Source organism: Podarcis erhardii (genome assembly GCF_964252035.2).
Source record: "Podarcis erhardii genome assembly, chromosome: 18".
NCBI lineage: Eukaryota > Metazoa > Chordata > Lepidosauria > Squamata > Lacertidae > Podarcis > Podarcis erhardii.
The window spans coordinates 2228977-2251594 of NC_138516.1; the positions used below are offsets into that span (position 1 = coordinate 2228977).

General features: G+C 49.4%; 1 protein-coding gene across 4 annotated transcripts in view; it reads right to left on the bottom strand.

Annotated features, from left to right (window-relative positions):
- Positions 1-373: 373 nt before the first annotated feature.
- Positions 374-22618, bottom strand: part of DOT1L (DOT1 like histone lysine methyltransferase) — a 73925-nt gene continuing 51680 nt past the window's right edge. The window contains exons 22-29 of one of the 4 annotated variants that reach the window (XM_081845996.1): positions 21677-21823; positions 18597-18726; positions 16945-17561; positions 15397-15518; positions 12843-12907; positions 11115-12095; positions 9260-9907; positions 374-6588 (exon numbers count right to left, since the gene is read on the bottom strand). In XM_081845996.1, the coding sequence (XP_081702122.1) occupies positions 9300-9907; positions 11115-12095; positions 12843-12907; positions 15397-15518; positions 16945-17561; positions 18597-18726; positions 21677-21823 (2670 nt within the window). In that variant the 3' untranslated portion in view covers positions 374-6588; positions 9260-9299. Of the gene's footprint in view, positions 6589-9259; positions 9908-11114; positions 12096-12842; positions 12908-15396; positions 15603-16944; positions 17562-18596; positions 18727-21676; positions 21824-22618 lie in introns of all 4 variants that reach the window. The other 3 variants (XM_081845995.1, XM_081845997.1, XM_081845998.1) reach the window with 3 other exon arrangements.

The window sequence follows — 22618 nt, forward strand, 5'->3', positions numbered from 1 at the left end:
TTCTCCTGCTCGGGAGGGTAGGACTTGGAACAAATGGCTTCAAGTTACACGAAAAGAGATTTTTAAAACTTTCTGACAGTAAGAGCTGTTTGACAGTGGAATAGTCTCCCTCGGGAGCTGGTAGACTCTCCTTCCTTGCAGGCCTTGAAGCAGATGTTGGATGGCCATCTGCCACAGATGATTTAGTTGAGATTTCTGCATTGCAGGGGGGGGGGTCCCTTCCAACACTACAGTTCTATGATTCTACAAAGGTGAAAGCTGCATTTATCGCTCAGCTGACCTCTAGCATGTGGCCCCAGGAGGGAACGCAGGCCTCTCTGGCTATGAAACCTGAACGTCTCTTGCAAAAGAAACGAGACAACTTCAGAAAGGATAGAAGCACCACCACAAGGGTATACAGTGTATTAAAATACATACATTTTTTTTTAATATAAAGACAAACTTCAAAGCCATTTGCTTTTCTTTTTTCAATTACAAATCGGGGTGAAGTGCGGGGGGGGGGAGATCTGAAGTGGAAGTTAGAACAGAAAGATAAAACTTTTTTTTTGCAGTGCAGAGAATCGGAAGGAATGGAAGGGGCTGAAATATATAGATAAAAGATTATTACATACATATATACACAACGCCAGAAGTAGTTCATATGGATCTATGGAAGAATGACAGATCGAGATTTCATGGAGCAAAGTCTCAAAAACAAAGCCAAAAAAACGAACAAACCCCAAGATACATCGGATGAAAGACTGAAATTTAAATAGAATTCATTTTCATGGGCTAATGTATACAAATCAAGTTCCTAGTTGCTGGGAAAGAACATCCCACCTCTAAGAATGTGGGTACTCCCTTCAATCCATTTACAAACGGGTTCCTTTTATTTTACATTTTACAGATTTAATTCCTGAGAAACAGCAATTTCCATCACTGACTGAATACGCACCCCCCCCCCCCGCCCACATCCAAACTCCCTGTTTCGGCAAGGCAAAGCCTCAGTTCATTGTGGAGGGGGGAGGAACCAGAAAATTCCTTAACCAGCCCCCCAAGGGCTGTTTCTGCAAAGCACGTTTCTCCAAAGGCTCAAAATAATGCAAAGCACTGAAAGAAGGAGCTGATCTACCCCCCATTTCTCCTTCCTATTTTTTTTTTTAAATAGATCTCCATCCCATCAAGGCTAGAAAAGGGGGGGGGGGGTAAGGTGTTGGTTTTTAAGGTTCCAATGTGCATGTGGGTGAGGAAATCCAAAATTATGAAGGGCTGCAGACCTGCAGGGAGGAAGACCTGTTTTGAACCAGATTTGCAAAAACAGCCTCCTGCAACAGAGACAAAAGGTATTTTGCAAATGGGATGCTTGCTATCGACTCCCCAGCACGCACCTTTCTTTCAGAGTACCACAAATTCCTATGCTAGTTAAACACAGACAAGCAAGCCAGTTTCTATGGAAGTTCTTGTTGGATATTAAGATATCCGGCAAGGCTGATTTCAAACTTCACAGGAGACTGTGGCAGCCTGCTTAATGGACTGCATCTACTACAGTGTGTCTGTTAGACTGATCGAAAAGTAGTTTTCACCCTGCAAAAGGCTACTTTCCCCCCTGTGGGTCTGTTTCTGGGAGGGGTGGGGGAAAGCACCATTAGCACCCAACCCCAGAAGCCCCCCGCCCTGCCCTGACTTTGAAGCAATTCTACAACTTTTAAAAACCAAGCGACTCCACTGGGTGCAAACAAATCCCACCATCGCTGTTGCAATGACCCGCACGCTTTCACAAAGAGTACACACACCATCTCAAACCAAACCCAATTTCTGAGGACACACCGTCATTTGCAACAAATCCCAAAGTTTCTTCACCACTTTATCCAAGTTGCAAAGAAGGGGTTTGCGGGGGGGGGGGGGAGAGAGAGAAGCAGAAAAGCACAGGGGGTGTGTTTCAGTTTCTGAGAGCTCCCCGCAAAAAAAAGGGTGCTGTCCAAGCTCATGCCACAGGCATCGCTCTTGAGATTTCAAAGCCAAGCACGCTAGACCTCTACGAGTTCTCATGCCCAGCAGTTTAGGAGAAAGGTTGTGTGTTTGGAAATGGAATGGAATAGGTTAGCTGCGAAAATGAGGACATCGTCCTGTGGTCTGCAGAGTCCGTTTGCCATTGTGAGGCCCCTCCAAGATTGCTTTGGACTGCCAAGGGAGGGGCCCCAAAATGGCAGAGGCTGGTTTAGGATAACCTCAGATAAGGTGGAGCCCTGATGGCTTAGGGAAACACAAAGACACCCAAATAGCACCATATTCTGCACCAGAAACAGGGTCAAGCCTTTAGAGAGGTTTGCTGCTGAACTAATACTCTGCCCTCCTGAAAAATAAAGTTAGAAGACGGGTTCCCTCTACGCCCCTTACACAACTTAACATAATCTCTGTGTGCTTGCGGGCAAAGTAAAAGCATCTTAAAGCAGGTTTTACTGGCAAAGAATAAAATAGAATACCCAGCCTTCCTCCTTTCCTTGTGGCCTGTCGTTGCCAGGTCGGCTGGGTGAAAGGAATGCCCCCCCCCGGGGGGGCGGTAAAAAAGAACCCGGCCAAGCACCTTAGGGTTTTGTTTAGCATCTAGCACCAATGAAGGGAAGCAGCAGCAGCAGCAAATCCCACTCAGAAAAATAAATAAATTAAAACAAGGCAGGGGAAGTCCCAACAGCTCACTACAACAAGCTTCTCCCAAGAACGGCATCACAAGACAAAGTGGTGTGGGTTTCGATTTCAATGCACGGCCCTGGGGGGTTGTTGACTGGGGAGCCCCCGAGATTCCATCTCTGCGCCAGAAGCAGCAGGGGCAAATATGACAACTGTCCTTTGGGGGTGATCTTTCCAGAGGCGGGGAGTCCCGCCCCAGCAGCCGAATGGATCACCCAAGTGGATTTGTGTTTCGGCGTGGAGTTCTTGCAAACAAGACAGCACCAGCAAGAAACCTAGCTGAGTCCTCGAGGGGTCGGGTAAGGCAGGCTTCGGTTGTGGACCCAGGACCAACTGCCCCAAGTCTGAACCGCCTGGTTAGTTAAAGACAGGCAGCTCGGTCTCTGTATCTTTGGCCAGCTTTCCTGTGCTTTTATAAAATCAAAACCCTGGGCTGGTCAGAGGAGAAGGGCCCACCACCCTATTACCTGCTTGGCTCGAGACTGCTATGGATATAGCAGTCCGGCATTTTAAAGACTATATTCCCAACGGAAGATCAACGCGTGAAACACACACTTGCGACCTCAAGAGTACTGAAGATGAGAAGAGGGGTTGAGGGGAGATGGAGGATTTTTTTTTAAAGAGGGGGAGAGAACGCGGTTGCTGGAGAGAGCTCACCTCAAGCGCAGCAAGTCATGGTTCCTGTGTCAGGTATGAGAAATTTGCACCCTACGAATTTAACACAGGGCAGAAGGTGAACAAGCAAAAAATCCGTTTTAGTTTCAGACCTAGGAAAAGATTTGCAGCTGACTGGAAAAGACTTGTAAGAACCAGGCCTTCAAGTGGGATTTTTATTTTATTTTTAAAAGAAAAGCAAGCTAAGTCTAAAGTCAAGGGAGGGAAAGGGGAAAGAAAGAGCAAACTGTATCACACTTTCCCCCAAAGTGGAAATATGCAGGCATTGTGGGCCTGCAGGGGAAAGATGCCCGAGTGTGGAAGGAGGGCAAGAAAGAGAAGCAGGAGTGCTGCTGGAAACCTGGCCAGGGACGCGACAGAAGGCAGCAGAGATTTATCCAAGCAAGATAAAGGGCTTTGGCAGCCAGTCCACATTCATTAGGGGGTTATTTCTGTGCTGGTCCTGCGCAGCGGAAAGCAAAAAAGGGTTGCCAGAGTAATGAGCTGCATCCTCCCTGTTCCTTCTGGGGCCGGGGAACCGGAGCCAAAAGGAATTCATTCGGCTTGCAATGAGAGTTTTAAGAAACCTGGAAACGGGGAAGTTCCGGCTCTCTGCCGATGCTGAGCAGACCAAGAGGGGCAAGGAAAAATAAGCAGAATGGTGAAAAGTCTTTATGAGAAGTCAGCTGTTTGCTCCAAGACATTAGCAAAGGGGAGGGAGAGAGAGCAAGACAGATTCAGGGGAAAGCAACAGCAAGAGACTATCTTATAAAAGCCATAAGATGGATCTTGGAAGTAAGGAAGGCAAACGTGAGACTTTAGGGACCGCTGTGGTATTGAGGGGAGCAAGAATTGATACCCTGTGCTGCGATCATCACAAACTTTCTTATCCCCATGCCCTTGCCATTTCCTCCCTGATTTTAGGCACACCTGAGGAAACAAAACTGCTATTTGTCTCCCGCTTCCAATTACACTATGGACACAACCTGATAAAAAATTAGCAGGAAGCATATGAGCGTGTATGTGTTTTTAAACAGATATATTCCCCCCCCACACATCTCACCATTCCCAGAAAGCTGTCTGCCTTTAAAAAAATGTGAGAATTATTCCTATGCACTGATCACCCAAGTCACAATTTATTGTTATAAAAAAATCAGCAAAGCACCAGTGTTGTCAGGCGAGAGACAAGAAAAGTTAAGTTTGATTGCAGTATGCACATGTGTGTGTGTGTGAATTTTATCTCTGATGGAGGGGTGTGAAATCACATTTTTAAAACACAACCCACTGAGAAGCAACAAGGACAGAAGCAATGAGCGGACGTGTCTCTGACGGAACGTACAAAGCTGCGTGTCTTAATCAAGTATCAAAAAATCTTGCCGCCGACAACACACGAAAAGGATGCTAGAACCCCGAGAAAGAGAGTTGGCATCAGGCCCAGCGCAAGACTGGGCGGCCTGCTTTCTCAAGTTTTCCAGTGCAAGCAGCCTGGCCAGCGACACCAGTGGGATGTCTCTGCGCGGCCATCGTCTCCCAAAACAAATAATCCCTGGCGGAGTATTCCAAGAGTGGGAGACGGACACAAACAGGAAGGGAAGAGCACCGGACAAGGATGATGAGCATCCTTGCTTCTTCCAAGGAACAAAGCAACGAGCCAGACAGCCGGGGACCCAATCTGCTGCCTCCGAGGGGAGGACAAACCGGGAGAGCTCCTCACCGAGGGCCAGGCAGAGCCCCCAAAGATGGCATGATTAGAAAATTGTAAGCAATGGTTTTTTGTTTCAAAGGAAACCTAGAAGACTACAAAGCCTGGACCCGGGCAAGAAAGGTGCCCAAGCCTGAGGTGGAGTCCCAAAATACGGGTGAAGCTGCCCGTGGCGTGAGAAAATGCCTGCCAGTGCTTGGCTGCCTGGCGGGAGCCATTCCGCCGGGAATGGGGGGGGGGTTGCTTTCATCGCCACCCACCCCAGAAACCAGTGGGTCAGGGTCCCCACCCCACCCCACCTTGAACTCCGAACACGACCCTTTTGGGTTTCACAGTTAAGGCAGAGGAATCCCCTTCCCCTCGCTTCGGAAACGCACCTGGGGGGGCTGTTTCTGGGGTGGGAGAGGCTATGTTTTATCCCCCACGAGCACCATATCAGAATTCTGCTGGGAAGCCAGGAGGGGAGTGCGATGGCTGCATTCCCACCTTCAAATAAGCATTACATGACATTGGTGGTCAGATCTACAGCATAGGGGGAGGCAGATAGCCAGACGCCCGTGCAAAACGACTGGCTCCGTTCACCCCTGGCCCCTGCCCAACACCAGCTACTGCCCAACGGCCAACTAAGGTTGCTTCTAAGGGGCCAGCTCCGAGGAGGACAAGCCCTGGATTCCTCATTTCCCTGGCTTCACTACAGAGCGGAAGAGACACGGACGATGAAGTGGACCAGACATCTGGTGGGAGCGGGTGGAATAAATTAAGAAGAGTCAGACTCGCTCTATATATGAACGTGGCTTGGTATTGGTCACCCCCCCCCAAACATGCAAACAACCAGGCCTCTGCGCCCCGCAAAAAAACACAAAAACGAAAGCACCACAGGGGAGCTCGGCCCGGAGAGGCACACGTCTGTCGGGCATGGATAGCACCAAGAGAACCTTTTGGATGTGTCTCCGCTTGTGTTGGCCAGTCCTTTTGTTATTAGCAGTATTTTGTTTGTTAAAAGTCCTCTTCTTTTCCCCCCTCCTCCTTCCCCAGCATGTTTTTTTTTCCCAGTCCCAAGACTTTGCGTGGAACGAACACATACAAGGGGGGGGGGAGGGGTTGCCTTTTGTGAAAACACGTGTTCTCAAACTTTAAAAAATATATAAATATCTAAACTATATCAACAATACAAATCGGAGGCCGTTGTCGCCTTCTGCAGTTTGAATATATCTAGAAAGAGAGAGATATACATATACATATATATTATATAATATAATATACATATATATATATATATACACATACACACACACACATACACTTAGGATTTCACAGTAGCATTTTCTTCCGGCTTTTAGGCTTAGGACTCAAGGGTTCCATTCTGTTTGCCTGTCTCTTTCCTCGTCTGGTTTTCCTGCGTATGTCCAGTAGTATAGAGAGTTGGGGAGGAGGGGGAGTGGAGGAGCAGAAGCCCCTCTCTACAGCGGTTGAGGGCAGCACCTTCAAGTGGAAGTGGAGAGGCGTTGGTCCAGGCTGGCCTTGCATAGGTCACGTGGGGGTTGAGGTAGAAGGTCCTTAGTTACCTGTGGGAACAGGAGAGGGAGGGAGAGAGGAGGAGAAGCACACTTTAAGCCAGCGGATTATGGACAGTTCACGAAACCAGGAAATCAAGGATGGCGCAGGCAGGGCTGGGGAGGTTTGACCCAGTGCGGCCCTCCAGAGCCACTACCTGGCCCTCAGAATTCTCACCTTGCTTGACCTGCAAGACAGAGCCAGTGTGGCACAGTGCTGTTTCCCAAACTTGGGTCTCCGGCTGTTTTCGACTACAATTCCCATCATCCCTGACCACTGGCCTTGCAAGCTAGGGATGATGGGAGTTGTAGTCCAAAAGCAGCTGGAGACCCGAGTTTGGGAAACACTGGGTTGGAGCGTCAGACTGGACATGGGAGAGCCCAGAGTTCGAATCCCCCTCTCGGCCACCACGGCATTCACTGGGTGAGCCTTGGGAGAAGCTCACGGACTTCTCGCAGCCTAACCGATCTCACAGGGCTGTTGTTGCTGCTGCGCAGGGAGAACCGGTGCTATTTTTCTAGAAAAAGAGGGGCTATGAACGCCTCCCCTGTTCTCTTATAATGGCAAGGACGGTCGGTGGAAGAAGATTGGGAAAAAAATTAAAGTTTATCTACAGAAACATTGCAAAATTAAGGAATGTTAGAAGGTTGTTGGAATGAAGTAACGTGGTTTTAGCAGAAATGATATAAAGGATTAGGTTAAAATTGATTTTTTAATTGGTGAAAGACGAGAATTATAGTATATTAAGATAAATTATTAGGATAAAAACAAAGCTGGAAAGGATTTGCTGAAACATCTAACTGAACTAGAATACAAAAAAGGGAGGTGTGAGGAGGTCAAGGAAATAAGTAAAGGAAAGAAAGCTATGTAAAGGTTTGATTTGTTTTGTTTTTTAAATTGTTTGTATTTCTCATGTCTTTTTTATTTTTATTTTTATTGTTTTTTATGTTTTTCTTTTTGTACTCTTTAAAATGTGAATAAATACTATTTAAATATATATATATATATATATAATGGCAAGGACGCCCCCCCCCCCCGAGAAGTGCTGGGACAAGAGCTCTGGCGAGTTCCAGCTGAAGAAAACGCCCTGGGAATAACCAGGTACACCACACCTTGAGCCCTTGGGAGGAAAAGGTGGGATATGAATACAAGAATAATGATAAGGAGGAGTTTTATTTCTTTGTGGGCAAACAAGGCCTCTCTCTTCCTCAACCCTCCAAAATCGGGTTCCAGTTATTGCAAGTCATCGCCAGTTATTACCGTATTTTTCGTCCTATAAGACGCACCAGACCACAAGACGCACCTAGTTTTTGGAGAAGGAAAACAAAGAAAAAAATATTCTGAATCTCAGAAGCCAGAACAGCAAGAGGGATCGCTGCGCAGTGAAAGCAGCAATCCCTCTTGCTGTTCTGGCTTCTGGGATAGCTGCGCAGTCTGCATTCGCTCCATAAGACGCACACACATTTCCCCTTTTTAGGAGGGAAAAGGTGAGTCTTATAGAGCAAAAAATACAGTAATTTTTCAGGTCCAGGCATGATGCCATCTGCCTGGTAATAACAATTTAGTCAGGAAACTGCTTTATGATGAGTGAGGCCACTGGTCCAACCAGTTCAGCAATGTCTACACTGGCTGGCAGCTGCAGCCCTCCAGAATAGGAGCCTCTCCCAGCCCTGTCCGGAGATGCCATTCTGCATGCGAGGGCAGAAGCTGCACTGCTGACGACCACCACCCCAAGGAAGGTAGTGAAAAGGGCCATGAGGAACAACAACAACATTATTTATATACTGCCCATCTGATCAGGTCACCCCAGCCACTCTGGGCAGCTTCCATCAAATCAAAACACAGTAAATCAAACATTAAAAACCTCCTGATACAAAAAGAGAACCGATATAAAAAAGATGTATGAATTGTATAAATTTTGTATTGGAAAAATTGAATAAAAATAATATATATTAAAAAAAACCTCCTGATACAGGGCTGCCTGTCTTCCAAATGTTACCAAGAAGGCTCTCTGCCTGGTTCCCTGCAACCTCACTTCTCACAGTCAGGGAACTGCCAGAAGACCCTCGGAGCTGGACCTCAGTGTCTGGGCTGAGCGATGGGGGTGGAGACGCTCCTTCGGGTCTACTGGACTGAGGCCGTTTAGGGCTTTCAAGGTCAGCACCAACACTTTGGATTATTCTTGGAAATGTACTGCGAGCCAGTCTTGCAGGACTGGTGTTATATGGTACCAATTACCAGTGTAGCTGCCACATTCTTTATTTTCCGAGTCACCCTCAAAGGTAGCCCCACGGAGAGTGCATGGCAGTAGTCCAAGCAGGGCATGGACCACTCTGGCAAGACAGGACGCAGGAAGGGAGGGTCTCAGATGGAGCTGGTAGACAGCCACCCTGGACGCAGGATTGACCTGCGCCTCCATGGACAGCAGTGAGTCCAAAATGACCCCCAGGCTGTGCACCTGGTCCTTCAGGGTCACAGTTACCCCATTCAGGACCAGGGATTCCCCCACAGCTGCCCGACCCCTTTCTCCCATATTCAACCTCAATCCATTAGCCGCCACCCACCCCACAACCACCTTGCAAGAAGACAAAGCTTACACACGGCCGCAAGGGCAGACATGTGGCTCCATGCCTCCGAAGAAGCTGCCTGCCCCACCCCCCCGCCCCTCCCGGCCAGCCTTACCTTACGGAGCACGAACACTTAAAGGGTCAAGCCGAGCCCATTACCGTGGCTTAACCCCAGGGAGGTGCGAAGCGTAAGGAGACTGCAGGCCGAGCGTGACCCACATAGCGGGCGCGGCGGAGGCAGCGGCGCTGGGCTGCGGGATCCCGGGCGCGGCCTGGGCTAGCGCCAAGCGGGGCAGAGGCGGGTGGTGGACAGTGAAGGAAGGGCGGGAGGATTTGTGCTGGAGAGAAGCTAGCTTAATAGACAAAGCGGAGTTAGCGGGGGAAGAGGAGGACGGGGGCGGCAAGAAAGCCTCGGAGCCCGGAAGGGAGGAAAAGGCCTGCAGGAGGACGGGGTCGCTGCTGGAGGCGAGGAGGGGAGGAGGCGGAGGCAAGGAGACGTTGGGAGGCGGGGTGCGGCGGGACGGGTGCGCCGGGGTTCGCGTGAGGTGCTGCGTCTCGCCGGACGGGGCCGGGGGCGAGTGGAACGATGGGGAGGCGGGAGCCGCCTGCAGAGGGTTCAGGCTCAGCACAGCGGCGGCGCAGCTGGAGACAGCGCTGCTGCCAAAGTGGAGGGAGGAGGAAGAGGAGGAGAAAGACGGAAGGGAAGGCGAGGGAGCAGAGGAGGAGGAGGAGGAGGCAGAAGGCACCACATGGTTAAAAATACCTGCAAACAGGAGAAAGAAACAAACTCAGCAGGCGGAACTTTGGCACGGCTCACAGCGAGAGAAGCAAAAACAACAACGACAACGTGACGCAACACAACCGGGGGGGAAATAAATTATTTTTTTTAAAGCAAGCAAGCAAACTTAAAAAAGATCGCAGCAGCCGCAGCTTGACAGACAAATGCGCAGCATGGAGAAAATGAACGACAGCCGCAGCGGCAAGCGATGAGCAGCGATGGTGTAGAAGCTGAGCGGGGTAGAGGCTTGCTCACTTACCTGTCTCTCCTTTCATGCGCCAGGGGGAAGGGACTTTGGCTGAACTCAGAGACCCAACAGCGCACCCATTTCTAAGGCCCTCTTTTTGGCGACAGCAAGCTAGTCTCAAGGCTGCTGCAGCCACTCTGCCCCGGAAACACGACTTCTCCCAAAAAGAGAGGCTCTTAGGAGGAGGAGACCTTCAGGCACGCATGTTTGTGGGGAACTGGCATGTTTCCTCCTTGGTTCCCCTTGCTGGCTGGGGGAAGACACCAGGGAACATTTGGGGAAGGCACCAGGTAGGCCAAGATGGTCTGTGTATGCATGCCCAGCCCGCCCCCCCCTTCTCAGCACAAGTGGAGTGGGGGATCTCCCAGAAAAGAGCGCTTGAAAACCTGGTTTCGACCTATAAAGCCTTAAACGGCTCAGGACCGCAATACCTCAAGGATCGCCTCTCTCCATATGAACGTACCCGGACCCTGAGATCCTCCAAGACCCTTCTTTGGGTGCCTGTCCCATGAAAGGTCTAGAGGTTAGCAACACGAGAACAGGGCCTTTTCTGCAGTGGCTCCCCGCTTGTGCAATGCTCTTCCCAGGGAGAGCCTGGTGCCTTCATTATATACTTTTAGGCGCCAGGCAAAAACATTCCTCTTCAACCAGCCCTTGAGCTGATAAATACCCTGCAGCCTTTGAAATGTATCTGTGAGAAAGGGAGTAGTGTTTTGCTGTTTTGCTTTAATTATTTACTGGTGTTTTGTCTTGTATTTTACTCTATGATCTGCCCTGGGGTGTCCTGATGAGGGGCAGTATATAACTTCAATAAAGACGCATAAAGAAATAAAACCCACCTAACTGTGGAGTGGGGCTGCAGAGAGGGTACGAAAAAGGCTGTCCCAGCCCCCCCCCTCTCAGCTGTGCCCCCAGGGAAGGAAGAACCCCGAAGCTCCGCCTTACCTCCAACTGTTCCACCTGTCACCCCGGGGGAGAAGCTGCCCATCGTGTGAGAGTTGGTCAGTCGGGTGGCAGCCGACGAGACGTGAACCAGACTGGCGGCTGGCATGGAGCTGAACAGGGACTGCAGTACCGAAGAGTTCGTCACCATAGGGCCCAGGGGGAACTGCGAGCCAGTGGTTAGCGAGTTCAAGAACGGGTGAGCCACCATGGAGGAGGAGGAGGAGGAGGAGGAGGGCACAGAGGAAGGAGAGCTGCCCGTGGGGGCCACAGACAAGCCTTTGCCGTTCAGCAGCCCGCCCGGAGGGGTGGCGGTGGCGGCGGCGGCAGCAGCGATGAAGAGGTTGTGGCCGTTCTTCAGCTCGACGGCCTCCCTTTCCCTGCCCTTCCAGGCCTTGCTGCCGTGTAGCACCGAGGACTTGTCCAAAGCGGCTCCCAGGCGGGCGCTCAGCTCGCCGGGGTCTTTGCCCTTGAGGCCGCCGGGCCAGTTGGAGTCTTCCCCTTTGGCGAGGGCTCCCAGGCTCTCCAGCTGCCTTTTGCTCAGGAAGGGGTTCGTCTCGGAGACCCCGCTGCCCTCCTTGCTGCGCTGCGCCAGGAAGCTCAGGGGCGAGCTGCCCGCCAGCGCCGCGGCCACATCCGCCGCGGCCTTGTGCGGGAGAGGAGCACCGTCAATAAAGCTATGTAAACCGAGGTCGGCCGGCAGCCCGCTGTTGTAAGCAAATCCATTCATGGTCTGGCTGAGCCCGTCGAGGGCGGCCGAGGCCCCGTGCTTCCTTGGGTGGGCCGAGACCTTGTTGTCACCCCCCGAGCCGTCCTCGGAGGGCGGTCGGAAGGCGAAAAGGGAGTTCTGGCTCAGCGACGGGGCCTGCAGAGGACTGTCCACTGCTTTGGTCAGGTTGATGTCAGAAATGGGAGAGAAGGTCGACTTCCACTTGCTGCTGTTCATGTTTTCGCTAGCCTGCTTCCTCCCGGCTAAGCTCATGCCTGGGATTTGGGGAGGCAGGGGAAGGAATGTGTGTGAGAGAGAGAGACACACACGGAGAAGGCGAGAGAGGGAGAAGCGGATGGGGCGACGAAGGGGCAAAGAGACGCAGACAGACAAGTGGAGCAGGAGTGAGAGAGGCAATAGGAGAAGAGACAGAGACGGATGGGGAGCAAAAGAGAGCAACGTCAGCACCAAATAGCAACCAAGGAAGAAGAAGAGGAGTTTGGATTTGATATCCCGCTTTATCACTACCCTAAGGAGTCTCAAAGCGGCTAACAATCTCCTTTACCTTCCTCCCCCACAACAAACACTCTGTGAAGTAAGTGGGGCTGAGAGACTTCAGAGAAGTATGACTAGCCCAAGGTCACCCAGCAGCTGCAGCTGGAGGAGCAGGGAAGCGAAGCCGGTTCACCAGATTACGAGACTACCGCTCTTAACCAATAAACCACACTGGCTCCCTGGAAGCAGAACGTCCCAACACTTTTGATATGCCTTGACATTCCTTCATTATATACAGAAGAAGCATCATTTTCAAGACCAGCCTGGCGAATCTAGAACGGCATTTGACAATCAAACATAGCTAATATTCTTTCTGTAGGTGAAGACAGCTTTTGTGCTCAGTTACCTAATCTGTATGGAACGGCACTTATTTTATATGTACCTGTTACAAACACCCACCACCACCCTAAGCAGGCAGTCCCAAACAGCTTTTCCCCCTGACCCACACCAGCGGCCTCCACACTTACTGTTCTCCATCGACTTCTGCGGAGATTTGCTTTCCAGTGATATCGTCGCGATTTTTCTCTCAATTCTAGGAAGGGAGGGAGAAGAAAAGAAAAGCTGTTTACCTTAAGCTAGGGGTTCCCAAAAATCTCCCCACCCCATGGGTCACGAGAAAACTGCTTGCGCTTTTAGTAGACCGCTTACATTAGTGTTTCCCAAACTTGGGTCTCCAACTGTTTTGGGGCTACAGCTCCCGTCATCCCTAGTGGTTAGGGAAACCCAGGCTTCCATGATTCTTCTGCCTGTCCTGGCAATTAAAATACCCTCTGATAGATTTTTTTAATTGTATTTTCAGATGCACATCTGGCACTTTTGCTATACAGCTTTGGACAAATGCTGAGAATGCACCACTGCACCCCGGCCTTTAACACCTGAGCTCCGTATTTCTAGAACAGGCATAGGAAAACTCAGTCCTCCAGATGTTTTGGGACTACAACTCCCATCATCCCTAGCTAACAGGACCAGTGGTCAGGGATAATGGGAATTGTAGTCCCAAAACATCTGGAGGGCTGAGTTTGCCTCTGCCTGTTCTAGAACCTGCATCATTTCTGGGATCATAAGTTGTTCAAGATCGATTTTAATGTGTTTTGATTTTTGTAACCCTCCCTGGAACTTTAGTGTGAAGAGTTGGGTAACAATTTATCACCACCACCTATAATCATCATTATTTATTTATTATTTTAATTATTATTTATTCAATTTATACACCACCCTTTATCAAAAGATCCCAGGGTGCTGTACAACATTAAAAACACATTATAGAATGTGGTAAATGTGATAAATAACATTTATCAATGATAAAAACATAACAGAAAGCATACTATACTGACAGACAGCCTAATAGTAAAATAGTCATTATAATAACAGTCCTCTCCCCCACAATTTCATAGGCCACAGATTATTTAATAGCCATAGGCCTGGGTAAAGAGGAATGTTTCTGCCTGGCACCTAAAGGCATGTAGTGATGGCAACAGGCAAATCTCTCTGGGGAGAGCATCCCACAATTAGGGAGCCAGAAAAGGCCCGTTCTCCTGTTGCCACCTTCCAAACCTCTCCAGGAGGGGACACACAGGGCCTGGATCAGTTCATACGGGGAGAAGCTTAAGGTATTGAGTTCCTGAAGTGTGCAAGTCTTTACTGTTATAAATTGCGATACTGGGAAATTTTTAATGTTTGACTTTGTATTATGTTTTTATATGTATTGGAAACCACCCAGAGTGGCTGGGGAAACCCAGGCCAGATAGGTGGGTATAAATGTTGTTGCTGTTGTTAAACAAAAGCAGCAATTAAAGTACAATTGAAAAATCAAGATGCATTTTTAACGGGGACATGCTGCGGACCACCTGAACAGAGCTGGCAGATCGCCAGAGGTCGACAGCCTTTCATTTAGGCTGTTAAAAATCCCCGCCTGCCATGTAAGCCTTGAGGACCAAACGGGGGAAGGAAAAAGTCACCAACAAGGCAGATCAGAGACACTTGGTAGCTTTGGAACACAGAACAGAGAGGACACAATGAGAGAACCCAATGCTTCTCGGTTGTAGGATCCGAACCCTGGCACCTCCGGACTCCCTTCCCAAAATCCTGGAGAGCAGCTGCTGGCCAGTGTAGGCTTGGGAAAATCCAGCCAGATGGGTGGGGTATATGATGATGATGATGATGATGATGATGATGATGATGATGATGATGATAATTTATTTGTACCCCGCCCATCTGGCTGGGTTTCCCCAGCCACTCTGGGCAACTTCCAACAAAGATTAAAAATACATTAAAATGTCACACATTAAAAACTTCCCTGAACAGGGCTGCCTTCAGATGTCTTCTAAATGTCAGGTAGTTGTTTATCTCTTTGACATCTGGTGGAAGGGCGTTCCACAGGGTGGGCGCCACTGCCGAGAAGGCCCCCTGCCTGGTTCCCTGTAGCTTTGCTTCTCACAGTGAGGGAACGGCCAGAAGGCCCTTGGCGCTGGACCTCAGTGTCCGGGCAGAATGATGGGGGGTGGAGACGCTCCTTCAGGTATACTGGACCGAGGCCGTTTAGGGCTTTCAAGGTCAGCACCAACACTTTGACTTGTGCTCGGAAAAGTACTGGGAGCCAATGTAGGTCTTTCAAGACCGGTGTTATGTGGTCTCGGCGGCAGCCCCCAGTCACCAGTCTAGCTGCCACATTCTGGATTAGTTGTAGTTTCCGGGTCACCTTCAAAGGTAGCCCCACATAGAGTGCATTGCAGTAGTCCAAGCGGGAGATAACTAGAGCATGCACCACTCTGGCGAGACAGTCTGCAGACAGGGAGGGTCTCAGCCTGTGTACCAGATGGAGCTGGTAGACAGCTGTCTTGGGCGCAGAATTGACGATGATAATAATAATAATTATTATTTTTATTATTAAAGTACTGAGCCAGGAAGGCCAACAAGCCTCACTCGTTTGAAGGCAGTTTCCTACGGCAGTCAGGTCTTTCCGACGCGAGACCACGGCCCCCGCAGGGGTGTTCCCCCCTACAAGGCGAGGTCCACACTCACCTGGTGCTGTTGTGGTCATCCTCTGAGCCCTGCTCCTCGTCAGAAGTCAGCGGCGAGTAATGGATGCCATTGCTCTGGGTCAGGGGCTTCTCCTTTTTCAGCACAGGGGGCTGGTCGCTGTCCTGGTAGGGAACAGGAGAGTTCTTCAGGGAGTTTTCAGGGGAAGAAATGGCTGTTATTTCTAAAGGCTGGTTAATGTTACTGACCTGAGGAAGAAAGACAGAAGAAGGAGAAGAAGAAGAAGAGAAGCGTTTAAGGATTGGAGAAGCGCTGCTAACGTTACGGCGTGTTTCGTGGAGGTTTTGCGCTCTTATTTTCTTGCTATTTATAGTGTTTATCTACCCCAAACTGCAGCCAAAAAGGACCCCCAGAGCACCTTTTTGCAACTGGTTAACAGGTGACCACCCCCTGGGCCTTAGAGCTTTACATTTAAGGGACACGGCAAAAATTTGTATCAGATCCAGAAATACAAAACTCACTTTCACTCCACCAAATCACAAAATTTAGCATTCGTGATCTGTTTTGTTGCTTTCGTTTTTTTCTAGAGTTCCTGCTCCCTGTTTGTTTGGAAAACAAATACCATGTTCTCAAAAACTAATAGACATATATTAAAAGAAACTGCAGCTTCTGCATAATTCCTATGTTTTGTAACTTTGGTTTTGTGTTATTTTTTTGTCTGTCTATTCTATCTATCTATCTATCTATCTATCTAAGCATAGCACAAAGAGAAACGGGCAGGGAAGGGAGAGGGAAAGCTGAAGAAAAGCTTGTCCAGCTTCTCTGTTGTAGGGGAGGACAAATGCTTTACTTCAAAGGTGACATATTCTGCTGACCAACATTTCACTGTCTGTGGCAAAGGAGAAGATTATAGGATCAAAGACTCATAGAGCATCCTAACTGCACTAGCTATGAGGGGCTACAGGTTGATATTTATGGGGCTTTTGCAGATACGAATGCAAACCGCAAAGGTCCGCACTGAAAGGGGATTGCACAATTTATTTATTACTGATTTTGCAAAATCTACGCACTCCTTATTCGAAAAAAGAAAAAGAAACACCTCAAAGCGGTTTGCTAAAGACGGAACAGTAAAAATCAAGGGGGGAAATCGCAACCCGACTTTAAAACATGCGAAGTTGAGATGCTAAAAGTTGAGATGCTTTCTAAGCATCTGGGTATATTTGCCTAAATAGGAATGTTTTTAGCAGGCACCAAAACGAGCAAACTGAAAGCAGTGCTGCCTGATATCAATAAGCAGGGAGTTACAAAGTGAAAGAGCTAACCAATTGAGTTCTTACAGATGTGGAACAGGCATTATGTGGCGCCCTCAGAAGGGCCAATTCCACCGACTGAAGCGGTCAGGTGGGCACCTGTCAGGTGAGGTGATCTCACCAATCCGCAGAGGGCTCTCGCTCTCTCCCTGCCTGATCACCTGGAGGCGACTCTGGCTTGCATAGGCTAGTGGCTGCATAAATCACCCCATCTGAAACCACCCAAAACAAGCAAGCAAGCAAGCAGGCAAACAAGCAAACAAACCACCTTGGTTCTCACCATGGAGTTGATATTGAGGGGAGACCCCGAAGGCTGAGCGAAGAGCCCAGCCACCGCAGGCAGCGGCTTGCGCTTGGGCGACACACCGGAGTTGGTGCCCGGTGCCCCTGTGGAGGAGCGCTTCCTCCGTCCGCGCTTCTTCCCGTCCTGGCCGCACTCTGCCCGGATGCTCGCCGTGAGGGTGCTGTGCTTGCTGGGTGGGCAGTGCTTGACGGTCCCGGTGGCAGGTGAAATGGTGAAGATGAACCTCCTCTTCCCCTCGCTCTCGGGGTCGGAGAAGGCTGGCTCCATCCCTTGCGGGCCACTGCTGCCCTCGGCCAGTCCCTTCTGGGAGTCCACGTACTGCAGGACGCCAGCCAGGCCCTGGGGGGCGCCGTTGAGCCTGGGGCTGGCCGAGTGCTGGTGGGCAGGCGAGCTCTGGGCCGAGGCCCGGGAGGGCATGGCCAGGAATGAGGGCTGCTGTGGGGTGGAGCTCCGGGACCCTGCCACGGAGTTGAACAGGCTCCCCGAGCTGGAGGCGTCCTCCAGGGCCGCGTGGTCGATGGTGGGGTTCAGCAGGGCGGGGCTGCTTGGGAACGCCCCGTTGATCGCCATGGAGCCAGACATGTAAGAAAAACCTGCGAGGTTGAAACAGATATATACCAAAAAAGCTGGTTTAATCTCTTGGCAGCTGTAATTGAGTTGGACTATGCCAAATTGGCAAGCTTAGCAGGTAAAATTAAATATCAGGGTGAGACACACTTTAAGGAGGACTGGGAAACATTCGTAGATCATTTTAAAAAACTGCTGTAAACATGTTGAAACGCAAGTAGGCCCTGAATAAGAACAGCAGTTAAGATCGTATTTGAGAAAATTCTGGTGAAGAGAAGGAGCAGAATAACTGTAATATGCAGCAATATTTGAAAATTTGGGGAAACCATGGAGGGACAAAGGGGAAGTCCAGTGTTAATTGACTGCTAACTGGAAAATGTTATATTCATTTGTTTTTGTGGGGTGTGTTTTTTAAATTTACAAATAAAAAATTTGAAGCGCAGACAAAAGTTGGTTAATTTATTTACGTATGCAACAACAGGAAGAAGAATGTTTTATGTTCAAAAATGGAAAGAGGATGAGGTCTCAAAGAAGGAAGAATGGCTTATTAAAATGATGTCAAAGCTAATAACAAAAATTTAAAGATCAAAACGAGGAATCGTTCCTTGAGGACTGGAAAACTTTTTGTAGAATATCTGAAGAAGTATTGCGATTGCATGAAAACGCAATCAGGATTTGAAATATCAGCAACGGCAGAAAGATGTTAAGGCTAATAATTTAGGATGCAGATATATATGGAGATAAAATATGCAGTGTCAAAGGATTAACACAGAACGTCAGGGAAGGGTGATCGGGAGTCAATGGATAAATGAAACTTATTGTTGATGGTAAAGTATGCAAATATTTGAAACTAAATAAACCCCAAAAAAAATTTAAGAGAAAAATACTAAGAGAGATTAAAATTACCCCATATTTCTAAGAATCTGGCTACGCTTGTCTAAACAGGAATATTTTCAGCAGGCACCAAAACAGCTGCTTTAACATCCCTAGGCATCTGGAAGGGCTAAAATCCACCCCATTGGGGAAGGTGGGGTTGAGAAGGGAGATGGGGAACAACTCACCTGAGGTAGCCAAAGGTGGCATCTTTCCACCGGCGGCACTGCTAATGCCGTTATGAGAACTAGCACCATATTGTTTTTCAAGTGTCGAAAAGGAGTCTCGGATCTGGTGGACGGGGCTGGGGGTGTTTCTCTGGAGGGACGAGGGGGGAAACGGGAAAGAGAGGGGGGGGAAAGAGAGAGAGAAGGGTTGGTTGAGCTTCTGCGGAGGAAACAGACTTTAGACTGCTGCTCCTGTTAAAAGTGGCTGGACCGCTGTGCAGGCAAGCAAGCGACCGCAAAGAGCGTTAGTCACAGAATCATAGAGTTGGAAGGGACCCCCAAGGGTCATCTAGTCCAGCCCCCCTGCCATGCGTGGATTCTCGTCCAAAGGGGTTAGGAGAGACGCTGCTGATCAACACCAATTGAAGGAGCTGCTTTCACCCCAAGGGATGGGCCAGTTCAGCTCAGTGGCTCCTGCTCTGACTGGCAGCAGCACCCCACGTATCCCAAGCATAGGAAGGGTCTGCACTTCAAAAATTTTTAAAAGAAACAATTGCAGTGGGAGATTGCAGTGATCCCACTGCTCACCTCCTGCCAACTGAAGCCTTGGAGACTGCGGCCCTTGATCCCATCACCTTCCGCCGACTGAGCTGTTATCAACCCAGCCACCCACGGGGGCGACCATAATTTAACGTGGTACTTTTCACTGTACAAACTACGGCGGTGAACCTGCAGCCCTCCGGAGGTTGTTGGACGCACAACTCCATTCAGCTCCAGGCAGTGTGGCCAAAGTTAGTAAGGATAGGAGTTGTGGTCCACTTTCTAGAGGGTACCACGTTTGTGTGTCACCAACACACCAGCCACTCTGGGCAGCCTCCAACTCTTCTTGGCGGCGGGGGGGGGGCACATTGCTCCATGTATTATGCGTCCCTGCCCCCCCCCCCGTTAGACATGCCTTCACTGAGCTCAGATTTCAAACGATGCCTACTGAATATCTGGCTGGGAGACGGACAGCCTCTGTACATGAGGATCAGGGCCTGTTGAGGATCTTGCACGTTATATTCTATATTGTCCATTGTATGATTCACCCAGAGCTAAATTTATCTTCCCTTTTCAGATTGCCTTAGAAGGTCAACTGGACGACTTGAAAATTAAATGGCTGTCGGCGCATTTTGATAAGCGCATCCGTTATAGGGTGGCATCATTCGCACCAGAGTCAAGAAAATTAAGGGCAACCTTTCTGGATAGCGCAAATGCCAACCCCAGGGATGCTGACCAGAAGGAAAGCTGTTAAAATTCTGGACATTGTCGATTTGTCCTGGTCTGGTGCAGGTAATGTTTTTCGTTCTGTAGTTGTGTTATCTGTGCTTATATTGTATTGTGATGGCCATTGGCTATAAACAATAAAATCTACTGCCATTGGAGGGAATACCTCCATTTAGAAGAGGCATCCCCTCCTTGGAGCAAAAAACTCAGCTTCTTAGATCAGGGTGGGGAAGACTGGCTGCCAAGGGACCACAACTCCCATCAGCCAGCATGGCCAATGGTCAGCGACAAGATGAGGAGAGTTACGAGTCCAACAATGTTGGGGAAGGCACACAGATGTTCCTTCCACTTCTAAGCCCTGCGTTCTGCTTTCTAGACCAGGGTTTCCCAAACTTGTTGGACTACAGCTCCCATCATTCCTAGCTAAGAAAGACCAGTGGTCAGGGATGATGGGAACTGTAGTCTCCCAAACTTGGGTCTCCAGCTGTTTTTGAACTACTACAACTCCCATGAAACCTAGCTAGTAGGACGCATGGGCAGGGATGATGGGAATTGCAGTCCAAAAAACAGCTGGAGAACCCCTGTTCCAGATGAAGCCAGGTAGCAGATCGCAGAGGCAGCTCCCTGGGACCCGTGAGGACTAACAGAGTGGCATTTTTTTTAAGAAGGGGGTTGGGGTAAGAAAAGGGAAGGAAATTTCTCAGGAATCTGTGCCATGCATCTGATGAATTGGTCTCCCTTCTGCAATACTGGGAGGGAGTTCTCAAGGAGTCAAAACTTTGGGTCATGACTTCTTTGAGTGCAACCTGCACAGAAAGGACCATCCTAGGCTACTTTGCTCCTTTAGGAGGAAAGGTCAAAGGAAAAGTACCTGGAAAATATACAGTGGTGCCCCGCAAGACGAATGCCTCGCAAGACGGAAAACCTGCTAGACGAAAGGGTTTTCCGTTTTGGAGGTGCTTCGCAAAACGAATTTCCTATGGGCTTGCTTCACAAGACAAAAATGTCTTGCGAGTTCCTGCGGGGGGTTTTTCCTCCCCCCCCCCCTTTTTCTAAGCCACTAAGCCGCTTATCTGCTTATCCGCTAAGCCGATAAGCCGCTAAAAGCCGCTAATAGTGCTAATCCGCTAAGCCGTCAATGGGCTTGCTTCGCAAGACAAAAAAAACGCTATACGAAGAGACTCGCGGAACGGATTAATTTCGTCTTGCGAGGCACCACTGTATATAGGTATAAATATTGACAAGCAAGTCAATAAGCGAGTTAGCAGCCAAGATCCTCTCCTGTGTTCAAAGACTTTGTAGCATCTGGATAGCTCAGTTGGTTAGACCATGGTGCTGATAACGCCAAGGTTGCAGGTTCAATCCCCGCATTGGGCACCTTCATATTACTGCATTGCGGAGGGTTGGACTGGATGATCCTCAGGGTCCCTTCCAACTCTGCAGTTCTACGATTCTAAGAGGATAATCCCAAATCCAAGTTGTATCTCACGCTTTCATCTATTGCACCATAAGCACGCCTGCATTTCATCATGCTGTTATTTCTAAGAAGCGCACATTACGATCCTCAGCGTTCCTATTCCGTTTTTCGACGGGTCTGCGACCGCATAACAATCAATCAGCTGCATCGGATTCCTGATTTTCAGATGCCAGAGGGGTAGGGCGGGAAGAGAGAACGAAAGCAGCGAAGAGCTGGAGCTATCCGTAGGGCTTGCAACTTAAAAGATGCTGTTGGGAGCTCATCAGATTTGCTTTTTTATAGCAAGGGGTGAGGAGGAGGAGGAGGAGGAGGAAGAGGAAGAGGAAGAGGAGGAGATGGGGAAAGCACCCTTACTCACCACCTTCTCAATACGGCTAGGTAGGACTACGCTGGCCAGGGGGATACTAACGGGGAGTTTATTGGGCTGCACTGTGCTCAAGGGGATGCTGATGGGAAGGCTGGTGATCGTCTCCCCGTTACTCGCGGACGTCCTCTCTCGCAAAGCCTGCAGACACACAAAAAAGCAGAGAAGGCCAAAATAATGCAGCGCCCCCCCTTTCGCCTTCCGAGCCGAGAAGCTCTCAAAAGGACGCTTAGCGGAAGGAGAGCATGGAGCGCTTGCAAGCAATTCCCCCCCCCAACAAATATTCTTAAAAAGACACGGACAAGAGGTAAACTGCATCAGCCAGCCAACATACACACACACACACGCACACTTTGCCGTTTCGGTCAGAGTACAAACAGGGGTCCATTTAACCACGGCAGCCTTGGAGATGGGGAATATTACACCTGTGTCTGTTTTTGCTAAGATAAACAGACAAGCGCCAGCAATGTCGTTTTGGTTCCCCCAAATGTTTGAGGCTGGACTTTGGAAACCAGGGCTGATTGCAGCTTGGCGCTTCTGACACATTTAAGAAAGGGACAGTTCTGGGGGGGGGGGGTAGAGAAATGCATTCCACACCCCACTGAGACCAGACAACACGTACTTGTGACACTGCAAGAGAGAAAACGCTGCATCAAACAGACCCAAGTCTAACCTCCAGAGTCGTGTAAAATGTATTTTAACATACAGCACTCTCAATCTGGGCACTTTGTTATGCGGTGTGGGTTTTTCGGGTCCTCTTTGGCTCGGGACACAACCTGCATTTCCCCATCAGTATGCTCTGAGCATAAGCGACCAATGTCTCCCGTTGGCACAAAATTTTCCTCTTGTGCAATGGGAACCCCCCCCCCAAATTCCATCCTGTGGAGTTACTTCAAATCTGCTCTAAAGGGTTGGGGGGAACCCCAGAACTGAATT